The sequence below is a fragment of the Saccostrea cucullata genome, unplaced genomic scaffold (assembly GCF_032062105.1).
Source record: "Saccostrea cucullata isolate Sc308-1 unplaced genomic scaffold, CSIRO_AGI_Scuc_v1 ctg804, whole genome shotgun sequence".
In the NCBI taxonomy this organism is placed as follows: Eukaryota; Metazoa; Mollusca; class Bivalvia; order Ostreida; family Ostreidae; genus Saccostrea; species Saccostrea cuccullata.
The window spans coordinates 80,641-93,337 of NW_026941006.1; the positions used below are offsets into that span (position 1 = coordinate 80,641).

The following is a 12,697-nucleotide window of genomic DNA, read 5'->3' on the forward strand; positions in this document are numbered from 1 at the left end:
TAAATATATTTACAAATTTACTTCAAACATTGCTATTTTCAAGACACCTACATGCATAGTCTGTTGAATGTAACATTACCAGGGATCTCTGTCTACTTTAAAATGAACTCCATTCGGAGTTCAACTAGCTTGCAGTTTTGATATTTTTATTGCAAAATGATTATCTAGCGTCTCAAACAGTCGTGAAAAATATCAAATACTGCTTTAAACACTAGTTTGTGGGTCAACTTTACTAACAATATTTTATATATCCGTACTAGATACTGATAACTTACAATATATATATTTTTTTTATATAAATTGTCAACAGCGAATTATTCAATTACCAATCTTAATCTTGATTAAAATTTTAAGAGCAACAAAAGATTACCTTGTATTAATTTTATAAAACCAACAACATATTAAATGGAGATAGGAATAATTTTAAAGCATTCGCAGAATAAATGCAAGGATCATTGCACCATATGTATTTATCAAAATGTACCATCATTGATTTTTTAATTTAAAATAAGTCAAGGGCAGTGCTGTGACCAACCCCACACTGCAAATGTTAAAACAAGAACTAGGCATTCAAGATAAAATAAATAATAAATAATGAAACATGAATATGTATTTATTCAAATACATGTATATTAAGTAAAAAGCATTCATTTTACAATGCATTCTAAATTCACATTTCATTAAAACCATAGAAATTTGTTTTTCTTTTCTTTTCTTTTTAGAATAATAAAATTCTGTTTTTTACATAGACATAAAAGCTACTGTAAGAATAAAAATCATATAAAAACAAATTAAAACGAACAGTGTTAAAAACAAAAAAAACGACATATCCAAAAGAAAACAAACAATAAAGTATAACATGCCGTCTATACTTCTGCCACTGTTGTCGCCCATTTCAGAAATTCTAATGGAGGAAAATTTTAAGTACAGGTAATTCTATATTTTCTCTCATTTTTTTCTATTTTCTATTTTTGCAATGTTACGCTACTTTTACAGTCCTGCCTTTCAACAAATGCCAAAAAAAAAATTATAGTGAATCGCAGCGTCTATTTTAATTTTTATTTAAAATGGAAATAAATGTTCTGTGTGTATTTGATTATTGGTTGAACATTCTGTTCCACAGAGAGGAGCACCTGCTATTACATTATGAGTACGGGAAGCTTTACTCTGAAATGCTCTATCAATATGGTGAATTGTAAAAAAAAAAAAAAAAAAGAAAAAAAATGTAAATCCCATGGGTGTTTTGGAGGTCCGTGTTTGCTCTGCTCCTACATGTATTTTGTTTTGTTCAATGAACTTTTGAGGTTGAACACTGTTCGTTATCTCCATTTAATTCATGGTAAACCTTTTCCAAACCAAATGCAATCTTTATTTCATAAGGATACGGATTTTTTTAATTGAAAATCCGAATATACCGTGCGACGATTAGTTTTAAAAGATCTCAATTTTTCATGGCTACTGCTTTCAATCGATAATTCAGTAAAAGTAAATTCAGAAATATTTACAGGACAAATAACTTCAGTTTACTGACGTGCTACCTGAATAAGATGAGAGGGCAACGACCTTTGATGTCGGTAAAGCACAACGTTGTATCTCGGGTGTAATTTTAGTGTAGAATTCATTAGAATTTAAGTAAAAATAAGGGAAAAGAGCAAAATTCCATGATCAAGTATAAGGTGAATACAAGTTAGAACGCATAATTACTGTTTCAAATTAAAAGCTGTTGTAGTCTTCAATGTTTATCTGAACTAAAACAATATAATAATTTACTTCATACTACATTTTACCACTTTCGTTAAACAATTCCATGCATCCTTTCGTATTAATATAAGGTTTAAAGATGCAGCTGATGCAGAAAAAAATAACCTTCAATGGGTTTTATGATTTTTCATACGTTAAATGTTTTTCATTGATATCTACGCCAATTTTTTTTCATTGATGGATGAGCCACTACTTAGATATCAATATCTACATGTCTTGCTAGGTATTTTTTTTCTTTTACAATTACACTGTAATTTGAGAACTTTTTGCACGATTTTAAAGCCGTGAAAACAATTTTTAAAAAACTGTACAAATATTTCTTTTCTAAACATAAAAACAAATTAAACAATTGTGCAAACAATTTTCCAATATGTAAAAAAGGTTTCAAACCCCGAAAACTTCAGAGAGTACTAAAATTTCTTTATGAGCCGTGCAAACACTTTTTAAAAACTGCACATTTTTGCATTGGTCTTACGATTTTAAGCAATTGGGGAAAAAACTATTTTCTAAATAACACAAACGATTTTAACACTCGTATAAATTTCTATAATGTAGTTTTTTTTTTACTAATGCGTAGATGTTTGAATCGAGCAGACGATTCAAATATTGATTTTAAAGGAATACTGGTCTTAAACACAACATATACTGAATAACTATTGAAAAGATAGTAACTTAAAAATACTAGTATAACATGACCGCCTATATGTGAAGCTCACTAGTCTGGTGAAAACTGGAATTCATACTCATTTCAAAAAATATAAAAACCAATGGTTCACATATCTAACCCTTACCTTAATGCAATACAGTGATACTAAAGCAAGAAAGAAGGCAGTTCCATCCCGCATTTTCACAGATCAAAACTTCAAGTTCTGATATTTTTGTTTCACGTTCTATCTATATATAGGTTGCTATACATATCATGGATTTTAATGACATTTAAATACAGAACATAATGTAGAACATTATCGTAAACTTAAGCTTTCTGCACGACATCTTTTCATAAAGATATAGATAGCATTCGATGTAAGATCGCATGCATATGACTAACCTATTTTTATTTCATTCATTACAATTAGACGTCGGGTACTTTTCTTTGTATACAAAATAAAGTCAAAAATAGACTCTTGAGAAACTCTCACATGGGGTAACCTAGACTTTAAAAAAAGACCTTCAGGTGTCCTGTAATTTTTTTATTATTAAAATTCGATGAGTTTTGCTGAAAAGATATCATATTAAAATTTGCAAAATTGGTTGTCACAATTGTTTTAACGCCAAAAGTTTAAAGTAAAACGCGTCTAGAGAACTTAAAACAAAAGCGCTAACGTTTTACAACTTGTGTTTTCGTTTTTACTCTTTTAAAACAAATATATTGCCGGACACTGTGATAATTATATAACTTTTATATGTATTTAGAGATATATACATATATGTATTTCCATGTACATGTATTTCCTAAAAGCTTGACAGTCGAAAATGCATTTCAAAATATTTTTTTTTTCACCAAAAGGGGGGAAGGGGGCAACAATGCCTAAATTGCAAGCCTCATTCATCCTTCCAAACCAAATGACTCCTAACAAACTGCTTGATTGGTATTTTACGAGTATCACGAGGGATTCCTTTGTTCACCAAAAAAGGAAATCTCGTACACAAATCCATTCACCGCTCTTTAATGTTTTCAGCTGTAAGAAGATATTTAAATTCCTTGGCATTGTCCATTTTCTAGTCCAGAGTTTATTTATAAAATAATTATTAAGCTCAATGAGGTACATCCGTTTAAGCACCCCTCCCCTCCCTCCCCCGCTTAAAAAAATTGCGTTGAAAACAGGAATTTGTAAATGATAAAAAAATTCCATTGTAAAACAAAGAACAAAGTTTCCATAATGCCTAACTCTGAACTGTATTCTTTTCAATAAAAGATGTGGAAAACGCTTAACATCAAAACATAAATGTTTTATATTTATACAAAACAAGTCTAGCTCTTAAAACCAGATATCAATTTTTTTAAAAAATCATTTTTTAATTGCCTTAGGAAACAAATAATTAAACTGAAAGTATAAAAATCTAACCTTCTTATAAACATTGTTTCGATGTTGAAACCAATGAAAATATTTTACATATATCCGTAACCTTTTTGAAAATAATTGGAGGAAAATAGTTTTGAGTTTTCAAAATTAGAATTATGTACCGGTACCTGAAAGAAATGGTGACTGTTTTTGTGTGTGTGGGTTTTTTTTATTAAATAAAATACCGTATGAAAAATACCTGATTGAATAATCACTTGTCAATATTTGGTTTATTTATATGTAACTTTAACAGAAAATATAATTTTCAAAGAGAACCAGCTTAAAGAAAACTTTCGAGTTTCGAAGTAATATTTCTAAAAAGACTGCCTTTGGTTTTAAAACGTAATTCTGAAGGAAGCAAATATGATTATAATTATGATATTTTAAGTCTATAAGTAAGCAATTATTTGGAATTTTAATACCCTTTGCTTGTTTATGTTAATAATTGTTATTTGAGGCCTTTATAAACTATACAATATGCATCTACATGCACTTAAAAAGGAAAGAAAAAATAATTTAAAGGCATATATGGCGTATGTACAATGAAAATTATTAGACTAAAATTATAAGTTATTATTATTTGTATTATTACTTTATATAAAGATAGAACTTTTCCGTAAATTACAAAATCTAAGTCAATTGCGTTATAAAGATATCACAATTTAATTTTATTTGTAAATTTTTGATTGAAGAAAATACAAAAGATTTAAATAACACATTACAGAGAAGATAAAATCGTATTATTAGATGAAACGAGGAGTTCTTGTATGAAAAGAATTGTATGAAAAGCTTTAATTTATATGTATTAACTATATTTCTTTACTTAATTTTGTAGTTTTCAAAAATATATTTTTTTGATTAGTTACGCCATATATGACTTTAAGTTTCTCTATGGGGATTTCCATATTGTCTCTGTAGATTGCTTAGTGGTTGAAAATAGATTTTTTTAATCATTGTTGAGAATGTATTTGATACTTAAATAGTACGCTGCAACTGGTCATTAAGTATCCATAAGTAATAAAACTTAATGCGATATTCTGTGAAACGCAAAGCAATATTTTAGAGGTCCGTGTTTGGTCTGCTTTTGATTTTAATGTTTGAAAGGGCCAACCTTCGAGCTTGAATACTGTTTGTACATATTTCATGCAGTCATGTTCTCTCATATAAAATACTTTCTTTGGCTGTAATAAGGGAACTAATAATTCCCATACTTACTGTTTATATATAAATTTAGGGGATCAGTATGGTGATATATATGTATGTATATATTTTTCTTATTTTGTGTTGATTTCATTTGCTCATAACTCAGCAAAAACAGCTGCGGTGAGATTGTGCAGCATGAGGATACATAAAGTTTTTTTTTTTCAATTTAATGCAATAATGCTGCAACGATAATTACCGTGCTCAAAGAAAGATTTTTTTTTTATTTATATCTGTATGGATATATCATATCATATCATATAAATAACGATTCAGTATCTTAAATATTGTAATATTAATATCGTGTGTTACAGTATGTCTCACTGAATAGAAACTGCTCAAGATGGCTTGTCTATATATTAAAAGAATTAGTTTTAATAAAAAATAAAGGAAGTAATATTCAACAGATGTAATTTACTAGATATAACAGTAACAGCATCAATATTAAGTTAAAGTATTTTTTCAATCTGACCAACATCGAATCGAATAGCTTTGATGCCTCCATGTTCTTTTAATTGTTAAGACGTCAACAGCAAATATATAACAAAAGACACAGAAGAAGCCATTGTGAGGGTTACAAGTGTATAAAAACCTGTCTCCATGACATGCACCTGTAAAAGTAAAATTATTCCTAAATAATTTCATATAGGGTCCATTTCATTTCTCTTTACTTTCAACAAACCTCTCTGTCTTTATCTCAGAATAAATATAGTTTTAAAAAATTATCTGCACAGTAGTATATAATTGAACAATTTTAAAGGTATTTAAACAATGTTTTAGACACATTTTTAATCTTCAGTGTCAACCTCTTGAAATAAACTGATTTCAGTACAAACCTTCTTTGTATTGTTGTTTTCTGTCTTTTTAGAATTAGGCGAGCTGTCTAAATAAAATATATTTAGAATGAGATTTACAACCATTATTTTTTTTCTTAAAGCTTCATCCTGGTATATTGTATACTATTTCAGATACACTTTATATATGTAGATTTCGAAAAAATACAGCATTCCTGTATATATTTTTAAATGGAACAATAAGAATTTCTTATAACTTTTTTTTTCTTTCAGTTTAAATTAAAGGACACAACGTACCATTGCCAAAATCCTGTCGCAACCTTTTAAGCTGATAAACAAGTTCCAGTATAGATAGCATGGCCAGACAGCCATATATCATATAATTTCCTTCTGAGGGAAACATACTTCTATCTAACTTTGCTCCGACCACGATGTTGAGGACTACAAACAGATATACACAGAATGAAATATATGGAGATAACGAACAGTATTCCAGCTCAAACAATACAAAACTGGAGCAGAGCAGACATGGGCCTCTAAAACATCAGAGATCAGGTGCCACGGAGGAGTGAGCATCCTCTGCCGACCGGTGACAACCGCCGTTTGCTCTTTGTCATGATCGAGAAATAACGGGAAAATCCGTCGTCAATTAATGAAGTTGAAGACAATGTAAATTTATATAACATATTATTGGTACTTGTATTTTTTCGTTTTGTATACAATGTATACATGTAATATATACCTGCCAATAAGTAAGAGGTGAGACCAAACAATCCATGAATTCTGTTAAAAATTTCCCTCTTGCTATCATCTGGAGGACATCGGAATATGGATATCAGTAGCTATGTAAAAATGAGCATTGTAATATGAAATTTAAAAAAAAACAGTTGTAAGCATTAAAGAATGAAACTGATAATTTACGAAAAAGAGAAAGTCTAAATATTATGTTGAATCAAATATTATATTTGAAGTAGATAAAGAGAGAGAGAGAGAGATTGTTTACGTTCAAAATGCACAAGAGAGTTGCTGCAATCCCCAGTATAGGATGAATGTTTCGATAGTCAACACTTATATCGATCTGAAAAAGAGAACAACAAAAAAATGGAAGAGTTCATTTTCGGTAAGTGTACTTATATACTGGTAAATTTTGCTTATATAAAAATGATTCTATTTCAGTGAAAGTTATCTCCTTAATCAGAGGGTTAATTAACCTTATAATAAAGTTTAATTTTACATCACCAACTGGTTTTTGTTTGGGTTTTACCAACAGAAGACTTTTGAATATATTATGCTTACATAGCTAAATCCTTTGACATCGGCAAATATGACAACAATAGCAGTGATTGTGAAAATAAACACAAGCAACATGCATGAACGGTGAATCTGAAAGAAAACCATTCTAATATTTGAGGTCAAACACTGTTCTTTTTCTCGTATAAAAATTTGTTTTAAAATTGAACATTTTTATTAGCAACCTAATTTACAATTCAAATTCATCAATTTACAATAGATAATTTCGTTTATTTGTCGAGTTTATATGTGTAAGTGAACTCGAAATAAAAGAGAAATAAGAGTATTAGTCATATTTGGATGTTTTACTGACTTTCGTATAGACGATAATGACTTATGAACAACTAAACTTTATGACTTCAGTTTTTTTTAATAGTCTACATCTCTTTCGGATATTTGTAAACAGTTAATTTACACTACAATTTCACCGACGTTTGTGGTGCACAAATCTCTAAGCAAGTTACTTGGTACGCGAGACTTTGCTCCGAGTATAATTGATCATTTTAACAAATGGAAGATAAATATGTTTATGTTACATAGATTTAACACCTTTCAAGTCAGCATTTCGAAAATTCTAAGGTTGTTAAAATGACTTTGTTTGAAAACATATAACATATTCGTTGGTCGCATTTTGACTATAATAATGTTTCAAATCAATTGTAAGTCCATCTTTTTTTCAATCCATTTGTTTACAGATTTTTCCGTTTATATAGTTGATCAAACAAACAGATCTTACAGAAAGAATGATCGGTCAACATTCGGTTGCTTGCTCTTCCTAGGTTCCAGATTCTACTTCCGGTGAATCCGGAGTTTACAATTTGTATAGCTTATACGATTGATTCTCTCTCTCTCTCTCTCTCTCTCTCTCTCTCTCTCTCTCTTGAATTTTTTAAATTCTTTACTAAGAAAGTTTACAGTTAAACTTTTTATTCCCTATAATACTTAGTTCTGCCGTACCAACCTGGAACCATACTTTCTGACCACAGATGGTCCATTCACCCCAACTTTGTCTGAATAACCTGGAAGAAATTATTCCAACAGGTGCGAAAAACAACCAGGCAAGCATCATTAAAGATCCTGTGAAGACAACGACAAAAAAATTAATTAAAATATATTTGTATCTTTGCAAAAAAATAAAATTTCTACTGTATTTATAGCTGTACATATCTGAAAATATTCGCTACTCATTTAATTGTGAAAGAAGAAATGTTTACAGAGATTTTTTTCTATCGAGACACAATGATATTTCTTAAACATACTTAGATCTTTTTGTTTTAATATTACGATTAGTATAAAATGTGTGCTTCTGCCATGAATATTACCATGCAATTTGAGAAGGACTCTAGAAGGATTTTCTTCAGCTACAACTGAAGTACTCAGAAAGTCCACCATTTCGGAACTTACACTCCTTTCGCTATGATAATGGAGACCATTTTCTTTAAAAAAAAAAAAAAAAAAAAAAATTTTGCATTCACAGAATAAGAAGTTGTGCAAAGTAATTATAACAACCGAGGTATAAATTTGTACACATTATTGCAATTTTACACATACCTGTGACCAAACCAATTGCATGTAAAAGGTACCATTTCCGGTCCAGTCTAGAGAGCTTCGGGTGTTTACTGAGTATCCTCTGCTCCACAGCACATTTGAACATGCTTCCAATCAGTGATGTTTCCAACACAATAACATCATCTGAATTTACCTTCATTGAAAATGAAACGTTGATTTGTCTCTCCATAGAAGTTTAAAAAAAAAAATTCATGACATCTCATATATAGGATAAGGTTATTTTTTCAACATCAATAATGGTACATTTTACATTTTATTAAAGTTAAACTCAGAGAAATATATATTTCATGAAAGCTATTCAAAGAAAGTAAGATCAAGAAAGGTCTTATGTACATGTACGTCAATGTTGGGATTGTACACTTTTTTGCTGGGTACATTAGTCCCTAATTCAAAAGTCACATCTCCCTGGTGGACTTTGCAAGCCATTACATAATCATCACCCTGTAAGTAGACGTGGAAAGAAATGTTCAAATTTTAAAGTATCGGCGATGGTTTACTTTTTATACTATACGCCAAAGTACAAACAAGAATCAAGATTGCAGGTAAACCGTTTTTTTTTTTTTTTTGTTTTAAGAGAGAGACCTGTTAGATAATTAAGAATAACAATCTCACCATCCATTCATCGTTTGAAAATCCTATTGAAAGGTATAAATCTTTGTTGAGTTCTTCCGTATCTGCCATAAATTCAAATCGAACAAAATCCCCGCGTTTTTTCCACGTGACTAAATGTGAACACGATCCAGAATTACATTTTGATAGACATCCAATGGATGAACCACACTCTTTAAATCGTTCTAATATTGTGGTACCCTGATCCTTCTACAATTTAATAGTATATAAATATTGCATGTAGTTGAGTGTAACATTGAAAATTTTCACCCCAAGAAAACCATTGTCAACCGAGGCGCAGCCGAGGTTGACAATGGTTTTCGAGGGGTAAAAATTTTCAATGTTACACTCAACAACATGCAATATATTTAATATATTATACTGAATGTTTTATACAAATACATATAACAAAAAATGCGCGCATGAAAAATCGCTATTTTTTGATATACCACCCGTCGTCAAGCAATGTTGACTGTTGCTACGCAGGAGGGCGTGGCTTCATTATTCAGCGGGTAATAGTGTTTTTTAGCAAATGTTTCTTGACCAATCAGATTCAACTAATTTACATGAACGTATAATATATTGAAATATCACACGTCTAATTCCATACATTGTAAAAAAAATACTGAAAATGGAAAAATAAATACCTCTGTGACTGTTGTAGAATTACCTCCCTTTAGAGTCGTCATTATTTTGTAGCCTTGTGTGTAGCTTACGACAACTGATGCTCTGGGGGGAAAAATATATCAAAGTGGAGTTTTTAGGTGGTATATTCGCTTTAATATTGAAATTAGAAATTAACAATCATATCTAATCCGATATTGGTGCCTTTAATGTGGATGCTTGGCTTCTCAATGCACAACTAACTTCAAATTTGGTCATTATTTCATATTTTAACTGTCAGTGTGTCACTTTTTTTGCATTAGAAAGTAAAGTTCAGCTTGATATTAGTTTCAGAAGTGAAATCAGTAATAATTTATAGGGAAAAAATAACTAAAAGCCTTTCATTTTTTTTAAAATAAAAAATCAACTTACTTAAAGTATACATTTCCGTGAAAGCTTGAATGGGGTTTCCACATAAATGCCAAATATGTATGATTCATCGTGCTGGTAGTGTGACAAGCATCCTTTTTTGAAGATTAAAGAATATTGTTTAAGAGGGTTTTTCATTATTCGCAGTGTGAATATAATTTAAATATATTAATATTCTTTAATCCAGATAATATTGAATAAGATGTGGAAATATCCAATAGCAACAAATCAGCTAAATCAATAGACAACTTAAAAGTTGAATTTTCTTATGAAATAGACAATGAATTTAGGCATAGTAAACGCACAATTGAGGAACAAGCCCGAGTTCCTGGTGGCATCTCGTGAAAGTTTCCCGACACAGTCTCCCCGTCAACGACCGAGAACACCCGAAGGTAGAAGCCCTTAAAGAATGTTTCTTTTGTCCATATAAACACTGCAAAGTTAAAATATATATATATAGAAAGCAAAGAAATTCACTTTTACGATAAACAATTAATAAATCATTTTTTGAAATTGCTTACTGACAAAAATTTGAAGTATAAAATCTTATGGTTAAAAAAAACTTGCTTAATATTTTTAACGACTTAAAGAAAGTACAAATTAAAATTCATATGATACCCATTTCAGGCTCGGAAGTGGGAGTTATATATATATTTCTTACTTGGCAGTTAAGTTTAAGAGTTGTTGTAAAAATTCCCTTTATATATATATATATATATATATATATATATATATATATATATATATATATATATATATATATATATATATATATATATATATAAAATCAATATACGTAAACAAGTATCATTTTTTGTAATACGGACAAAAGTTTTGAAATATAAAAACAGAGTTTTTCGATTTACAGAAAGCACATTATGATTTCAATTTTAGTAATATTAGGGCTGCAAACATTTTTTACCTGTACCATGTATCATTATGCTTTTTAGCTGTAACTTACCTGACCAATCAGAATGGTTTCTGTCAGCTCTTATATAAATAGGGAGGCTATTATTCTGACTTGAGTTACCATGAATAGGGACAAAACTAGCCTCCAAAGTACCACATCCTTTAACGCCATCAGGCCGACCATCACATCGGCCAAGGATAGCCAACAAGATGGCAAAATAAAAATACGTATCTGTACATGCCATCATGTTTCTCTTTTTCTTGAAGTGTGAATTGTTATTGTTAAAAAAAATATAAAAAAGATAAAATCTAGAAGGTTTTATAATATTTTATCCACAAATCTATTTCGCCGATTGATCGATTACTTATTGAAAAGTAATATTTATACCTTCTGAAGTTCATGACATAATATGGAATAATTTTTAGGCATCTGGAATATATAACACATAAGAAGCGTTAAATTAGGAAAGTGGAATCGTATTTTCCGAATCAATTATTTTAAAAAGAGTAACAAATTACATTTAAGGAGATTTTCTCGGATTTTAGTTATCTCTGTAATCTGTCTATTGAACACAGATTAATGAAGCACAAAAGCTAATTTTGTTACATTTTGATATTCATATTGCCATGATTTTTTTCGTGTTCAGAACTGATTTTAAAGGATTAATTTTACATAAAAAGTCATTCTCAATCAGAGGATTTAATCCATTGAAAAACAAATTATCAAAATACATAAGTGTTATAATTTAAATTTAAATACATAAGTGTTATAATTTAAATTTTCACTTGAGTTTGTAACAGTAGTTTAATAATTTGAATGCCACTGATATGTGTATGTCTAATCCCAAACACTTTTTTTTCTCTCTCTCTCTCTGATGCACCATAAATATATGATAAACTAATTCAAATTAAAATGTCTTAAACTAATTCATGTATTAAACAAAATTTTAAAAACAAATATTTTTTTGAATAATAACAAAATTTAAAAAAAAAACAAATCTTGTACTTTGTTAAGATCTACAAAGGAATTTTTGTTGATTTTCAATGGTTTTTATTCCAAACCAATCATTTAAGAATTATTCATTAATCAAAAAATAAAAACAGGGTTCAACAAACCTTTAATAAGAAATTTAACACAAATTTATTTTTAAAAATCATCTTACATTTTACATAGACTATATACATGTAAATTCGTATTTTTTGTATACTTTTGTCATACTTTAATTTGAATACAATATTTATCATCTGTTCACTAAAATAGCTGTTCTTCCAACAGTAAAACACAAGTTTCTGTATTCTTGAACTATTAAAATAACCAATGTACATATATAGGTTGTTTGAAAAAAAAAAATTAAGGAATAGAGGAAAAAACATACATAAATACAAAATTGCAACATTAGTATTTCCTCCAAAAAAAATATAATTATAAACATAAAATTAACAACGTAGTAAAAGTATAAATATTTGCTT

At 29.2% G+C, this 12,697-nt stretch overlaps 1 protein-coding gene across 1 annotated transcript; it reads right to left on the bottom strand.

Moving 5' to 3' along the window:
• Positions 1–5,285: 5,285 nt before the first annotated feature.
• LOC134256919 (putative ferric-chelate reductase 1) lies at positions 5,286–11,472 on the bottom strand. The gene is made up of 15 exons (XM_062739594.1): positions 11,280–11,472; positions 10,624–10,751; positions 10,322–10,413; positions 9,934–10,015; positions 9,290–9,496; positions 9,011–9,118; positions 8,660–8,810; positions 8,431–8,544; positions 8,070–8,185; positions 7,115–7,201; positions 6,822–6,896; positions 6,561–6,660; positions 6,109–6,259; positions 5,861–5,903; positions 5,286–5,635 (listed from the first exon to the last, which is right to left on the bottom strand). Exons 1-15 carry the CDS (start codon positions 11,470–11,472, stop codon positions 5,543–5,545), a joined length of 1,740 nt encoding a protein of 579 aa, XP_062595578.1. The 3' UTR covers positions 5,286–5,542.
• Positions 11,473–12,697: the final 1,225 nt, after the last annotated feature.

Excerpts from the sequence above, each read along its gene's own strand:
- LOC134256919 (XM_062739594.1), bottom strand. The coding sequence starts at position 11,472 with ATGGCATGTACAGATACGTATTTTTATTTTGCCATCTTGTTGGCTATC. Across the intron at positions 10,752-11,279 it reads AAACCATTCTGATTGGTCAG|TGTTTATATGGACAAAAGAA; the intron begins GTAAGTTACAGC and ends TTAACTTTGCAG. Across the intron at positions 10,016-10,321 it reads CACGGAAATGTATACTTTAA|AGCATCAGTTGTCGTAAGCT; the intron begins GTAAGTTGATTT and ends TTTTCCCCCCAG.